This window comes from Mesoplodon mirus (assembly GCF_964341445.2).
Source record: "Mesoplodon mirus genome assembly, chromosome: 7".
Classification (NCBI taxonomy): Eukaryota; Metazoa; Chordata; class Mammalia; order Artiodactyla; family Ziphiidae; genus Mesoplodon; species Mesoplodon mirus.
Window position 1 is genome coordinate 35,108,401 of NC_138983.1, and position 7,011 is coordinate 35,115,411.

Consider the following 7,011-nt stretch of genomic DNA (forward strand, 5'->3'; position numbering starts at 1 on the left):
ATGATCTTCAAATTACCTGTAAGTAAAGAAATAAACCCAGTTCGAACTAAGTACCTATTACCAGCTACCATACCTGAGGTACAGAGAGCAGTGAAGAAGATGCTAAAGAAATTCTAGGGAAAACATGTATAGTAGGGTGGGGACATCAGACAAACACAGACAAAATAATCCCTGGGAAAAAGTCTAACTAAATGCCATAATATTGAACACATGTTGGGACTTGGTAATTCATAGTACTAGCTAAAAGAAAGGGATCTGAAAATGAGTAAGCCTGGAAGTGGCAGCCTCAGAAAAGCAATGTTTCTGGGGAAGAATCAGATATAAAGGGTGGTACTTCTTAAAAGTGGCAGAAAAGAGAGAAAGTTAGGATTCTATAGAAATGAAAGAAAAAGTGCATGACAAGCACAGGATATCATCCATGAAAGAAACTGCATGGAATAGGAAAAAAAAAAAAAACTAACAGAAGAGTGTACTCTAATGCTAGAAACTCCATGAATTAAACACAAACAGAAAAAAGCAGAGCATACTATACAAAATTATGTTAAAAAACACCTGAAAATGTGAAACAAAGAGCTTCAGCTAATGAAAATTCTCCCAAAAGAACATGAGGAATACTGTAAAAAAGCAGTATAAACTGAATTAAATGTTCTCAAATAAATAACTGCAAATGTAAGAAAATATCAGAAATATAAAAATAAGAAGAGAAGTGGGAAAAAACAGGAATAAATAAAACAAGAGATGAAAGAAACCAAAAAACAGAGGAAAGAGAGGAACCCTATAAGATCATGTCAGAACTGATGATGAAATTATGAGGTATTCAAGAGAATAAATGGACACCAAGTGAAAATCTAATAAAAGATGATAAGAAAAACAGGATACCTATCAAAAGAATGAAAATGACATAGAGAAGTAAAAAGGGTCTCAGGTAAATTGTTTGATATGAAGACAGGCAAAAAAGGCCAAACATACAGATAACTGGAGTCCAAAGAAAATAAACAAAGCACTGGAAAATAATTATATTTTAAAACTATAACCCAAGACACTTTCCAGAAAAACAAACAACCAAAGAAAACAAACAAAATAAAAGATACATATTTAAAGGATCCACCAGGAACAGGGAAAACTGACTTAGAACAACCAATTCCAAGACATAATGTGTTAAAACAAGCAGACTTTAAAACAAACAAACAAGGGCTTCCCTGGTGGCACAGTGGTTGAGAATCCACCTGCCAATTCAGGGGACACGGGTTCGAGCCCTGGTCTGGGAAGATCCCACACGCCGCGGAGCAACTAGGCCCGTGAGCCACAGCTACTGAGCCTGCGCATCTGGAGCTTTGTGCTCCGCAACAAGAGAGGCCGCGACAGTGAGAGGCCCATGCACCGCGATGAAGAGTGGCCCCTGCTCGCCACAACTGGAGAAAGCCCTCGCACAGAAACAAAGACCCAACACAGCCAAAAATAAATAAAGAAATAAAAATTAAAACAAACAAACAAGCAAACAAAGCCCTCCAAGGCCCCAGGCAAGATGATAAAGTAATGTATAAAGGCAAAAGAATGTCCTACTAAATGAGGACACACCAGAGGCATTTCCACTAAGATCCGGAACAAGGCAAAGACACCAAATATTATTCAACATTGTTCTGTAACTATCAGCCAATTAATTGAATAAAAGAAAATAATTATAGACATAAGAATTGGTAAAGAAAAGTAAAATATTTCTATTTAAAGATTACATGATAATATACCTGGATAGCCTTAATGAATCAATAAAACTAATTCAATAAAGAATTCATCAGGCATTAGAATATAAAACTAACACTCAGAAGACAATAACATATAACATGTAAGTAAATACATAATTTATAATAGCAACAAAAATATAAAATACTTAGGCTTAAACTTAAGAAAGTTTTATAATTCTATAACACTCCTGAAAAACCCAAGGCTTAAACTAAGACATACCTTTCCCTTGACAACTTTTCCTTGATTAGAATGTCTCATCATCAAAATACCAGCCTACCTAAGTTAATTTATAAACTTAATTTGATCCCCATAAAAATACCAACCATCTTTTTTAGTAACAAGCTAGACAAGTTGATACTAAAGTTTATATGGAAGAATAAACATGTAGAATGTATAAGAAAACACTGAGAGTAAGAGCTATGATGAGGTATTAGCCCAACTAGATAATAAAACATACTAGAGGTAAGCCACTACAATTAAAAGAGCCTTCTGAATCACTTTGCTGCACACCTGAAACTAACACAACATTGCAAATCAACTATACTCTAATATAAAATAAAAATTAAATTAAATAAACAGCCTGCATGGATAGTTAGCTAGATCAACAGAATAGACAGAACATCCAGAAAGCAGCTCAACTGCATATAGAAATCTAGTATATGATAAAGGTAGTACCTCAAATCACTGAGGCAATGATAAACATTTTTTTAATAGTTTTGGGACAAGTAGAATAGAAAGTGCATATTTAACTTTATAAGAAACTGTCAAAGTTGTTTTTTAAAGTTGCTATACCATTTCGCATTCCCACCACCAACGTTTGAGATTTCAAGTTGTTCCACATCCCTGATAGCACTTATTGTTGCCAGTCTTTTAGATTTTAGCTATTCTAGTGTGTGTGTGGTGGTATCTTAATGACATTTTAATTTTTATCCCCTTAGTGAATAAAGATGCTGCACATCTTTTGATGTACTTATTGGCAATCCAGAAATATATTCCTTTGGTGATGAATCTTTTATCTTTTGTCCATTTTAAATTTTGTCTTATTATTGAGTTGCAAAAGTTCCTTAAATATTCTGGATAAAAGTCTTTTATTGATATGTGTTGCAAGTATTTTCTCCTGTCTGTGTTTTGCCTTTTTATTTTTGTAACTGTCTTTTAAAGAGCATACATTTTTAATTTTAATGAAGTTAAATTTATAAATTTTTTAAATTGTGCTTTTTGTGTTTGATCTGAAAAGTCCATGCCTAACTCCAAACCACATACAATTTTCTCCTATATGTTCTCCTAGAAGTTTTATAGTTGTAATGCTTACAATTAGTTCTCTCATCCATTTCAAGTTAGTTTAAATTTTTGTACAGAAAAGAAGCAAGATTCACATTTTTCATGTAGATAGCCACTTGTTCTAGCATCATATGTTGAAAGGACTAGCCTTTCCCCAATGAATGACCAGGCACCTTTGTTGAAAATCAGTTGACTATATAAATGTGGATGTATTTCTGGACTCTCCTTTTATTAAAGATTTTTCTTTGGAATAATTTCAAATATATAAAAAAGTTACAAGAATAATTCAAATAATACCCATATATCCTTTAATTATTTTATTGTAAAAATATTGGTCTATTTGCATTTTATCTAACTTCATATATTATATTTCCCCATATATATATGCCTTTTTCTGAACCACTTGCAAGTAAGTTGGTTGAATACGTACATCATGGTCCTTTACCCTTAAATACTTTATTGTCTATTACTAAGAATAAGGATATTATCCTACATAACCACTGAGAAGAAACCTTAGGAATAAGAGCTGTTTTCTGCAGTTCCTCCCTCTGTGATAATAAAGTGTTTTCTTTCTTGTCTTTTCGATTACCTAGTTAAAAACTTTACACCTAGCTATCAATTCTTTACATTAAATTGTGTTAAAAATTTAAGTTTATTTAAAAAATTATTTCATTACTGAAACGGTATAATTTTCTATAAATGAAAAGTTATAATAATAGGATGAAAAGCTTTAAAATGTTATTAAATTTAAGGTAGATACTGCCATCTGATGAAAAAATCTGAGCTTCCACTTTGTTGTACAAGAAAATCAGCAAGTGCTAACAAGGTACTGACCTGAGGTGTAATGCATTTGTCTATATCAAGGGTTATAAGTACAAACCTTTGGGGAATATTTATAGCAGAAACATCTGTAGACAGCTAAATACTCTCAATATATTTTGAACAATGTAAAATATGTAAACCTCATTCTGACAATTTTGCTTTTTTGAAAACATACCATGAAAATATTCTCCAAGGGCACTAATTGTAATAGTGAAAAATTTGAAACAGCCTAATCTTTTTCAATAGAAGAATAGACAAATAAGTTATGCAAAATTTATAATATGGTACCCTGTGCTGTGTTAAAAAGCACAAGATAGATCTGTCTGTACTCAAAGGGAAGTATGCCAATAATATACTATTTAGTGATAAAAGAAAATCTTAGCAAAAAAGTAAATAAAGATTCCATTGCTCCAGGAAAAAAAAAAGGTGTATGTATTTTACTACACATGAACATAAAAATAAGACTGAATGGCTACTACCAAATAGCCATATTTACTTCTGTGGAATTCACTGGAGGTGTAATTTCACTTAAAACTTTGCACATCTCTTTATTGCTTGGGAATTTTTAGATACATGTCCTACTTTTATAATTAAAAAAATTAAATGGCCATTAATCAGAACAATTAAAATATCTCTCCAATCAAGAGTTCATATAAAGATTTATGGAAACCACAGTTTATATGCTAGTTGCCTTCTATTTATTCTTAAAAATTTCCCCTCTTATTTGCCTTAAATGAAACTGTTGGACTAACATTTCACTTGGTTTGGATGTAGACATCAAAATCAGTCTCATAAAAAGGAGGCTGTGATGCTGCGCAAGCAGAGCAGTAAAAGCATACCTCACTGAGTAAAAATACTGCTACTAGCAACCAGGGGTCTGTAATCTGATTGTTTCTTTATTGAAATCATAGCAGGAGTCTCCTAACATCCTGTATGCATGTAATATTGTCATGGTTCAAAGCAAGAACCTGCAACCATAGTCTTCTTGCATAGCTAATGAAACTGTCTAAAGAATTGAGATAATAGAACAATTGCCTTCACAGCTTTCTGAGATCAACACACACACAAACATCCATACATGACCTTTCTGCTATCTTCTAAGTTCCTAGACTCAGAGGAAAACAAACAAACAAAAAATTATTGTGTTAAACACTAAGTGCTAACCCCATGCTAAGAAAATATACATATATCATTTAATTATCAAATAACCCCATAAGGAAAGTACTATTGCTATTCCTATTTTACAGATATGTCTCATAGAGGTTAAATAACCTGACCATATTTATATGCTTCTAAGAGAAAGAGCTTGGATTTGAACCCCATCTACCTAAATGTTAAGGCCCAACTTCTGAACCATCAAGCTATCTCTGCACTGTGGTTAAGACCATTCTGGCAACAGCATTTTGCTCACAAATGAATGACTAAATGGTAGCGTAGATACAAAACTGGGAAGATGGGAAATGTAGTGGGTGAGAAGAGTAGTAAAAAGAATGGAATACGATGCCATTGTGAATAAAAACCACATAATCAAGTTTTAATCAGTTTGATTCTGTTTAAGAAACTTACCTAATCAAATTAAAAGGCTGCTCCTTGTAAAAATAGGAAAACCGAGCCCAGTTCTGGCAAAGTGTGTACCTTTCATTGACAGGATTAGGAGGTTCTGATGGCTTCCAATATTGACCCTACAGACACGCAAGAAGAAATTATTGAATGACAAAGCAAAAGACAAGGGTGAATAAAGGAACACTGCTTTTATAAAAAGTCTAGTGAATGAGGCAAATGTTCTCTTTCACTTTTCGATTTAGATTTTCATATTCTATTGATGTAAATTACTAAATCACTTAGTGTATTGTAGAGTGTAGTACATTTGCTACACTCTACAATAAATGAAAATAATAGTGCTCTATTTATTAAATTTTCACACCCAGCTATCTAAAAACACAAGTTGAAGTCTGAGACTTTGGCTTTACTCAAGCTGCTCCTTTGATCTGGAGTCTTCCTTTCATCTCTACTCAAATTCCAACAGTCACAGCTCAGGGATTCCCACAACTGTATAACTGGCTGGGACTTTGGAAATAGGCTGACATTTTTATTTTATAGATGGAAAAACTGAACCCCAAGCAAAGATAAGTGAATGATCCAAAGTCACACAGCTATGACTGGAATCTCCTCTAGGCAACCTGTCTTGTCCTCACTGGCCATCACTGATATCTGTTTCCCAAAGAACTTAAAATATACAACAGACTTTAGCACTTAAAAGCCTCAATATTGTTTCACGTGTAAGTTCCTTCCCCATTTTTAGGTACTGAGTAGGCTTTATTAATATAAAGTTAATTAGGGCCTAGCAGAGCACTGTCTACACATAGCTGTTCAATATTTTCTCTTTAACTGTTTGCCTAGACAAGTAAACTACTGAAGACAACACTGAGCAAACACCCAATCTAAAATTAAGCACATATGAAAATCTCTGTATGACAAGGTATAATCCAGATTCCAAATTTTGTCTTCTTCTGTAGCTTGTCCTACTGAATCTTGAGAAATGAAATAGAAAAAAAGAAAAAAGCTGCCTATTTGTGTATCTTTAAAAAAAAAGGGGGGGGGGGGTTCTTTAAAGCACATAAGAGAAAAATCCAGTACCTAAATCTGTATTCAAGAGAGAAGAAAGGAAAAAAGGTAAAATTAATAGTAAATGATAGCTCTCTGTAGCAAGAGCTCAGTAACACTGATTTTCTAGTGACCGTGGAGGACTCTGCTGGAAGGCTAGATATATGGAGTAAAATTGCTAGTGACTGAGGACAGTTTGGCTTTATGACCTGGTGAGAGTAAGAAAAGAATCAATGCCCTAAAAACAAACAAAAAATCCTCAAAATCTTCAAAAAAAGAATGAACCCTTTTGCGAAGAATGATTAAAAAAGAATGTGTTGCAAAGTGTTTATTAACCCGCTATAGATCTCTCTACTTGATCAAACGCTGTTGCATTATTTAGAATCCATAATACCCTAGAAGTTCTTTTGCCCCAGGGAAAAGTGTGTGTATGTGTGTATGCGGGGTGGGGTAGTTTCTCTAACACAAGTTAAATTCACCTGAATTGATACTAGTGTTGAGAATTGCCTCTCATTTTGAAAAATTCCTCTAACATACCAAAGATAATCAACTAACCAATGT

At 33.4% G+C, this 7,011-nt stretch overlaps 1 protein-coding gene across 9 annotated transcripts in view; it reads right to left on the reverse strand.

Moving 5' to 3' along the window:
• ANO5 (anoctamin 5) overlaps window positions 1-7,011 on the reverse strand; it is a 102,099-nt gene that overhangs the window by 38,622 nt on the left and 56,466 nt on the right. For all 9 annotated transcript variants that reach the window (XM_082629103.1, XM_082629102.1, XM_082629098.1 and 6 more), the window contains one exon: window positions 5,413-5,528. In XM_082629103.1, coding sequence (XP_082485229.1) covers window positions 5,413-5,528 — 116 coding nt within the window. The remainder of the gene's footprint in view (window positions 1-5,412; window positions 5,529-7,011) is intronic.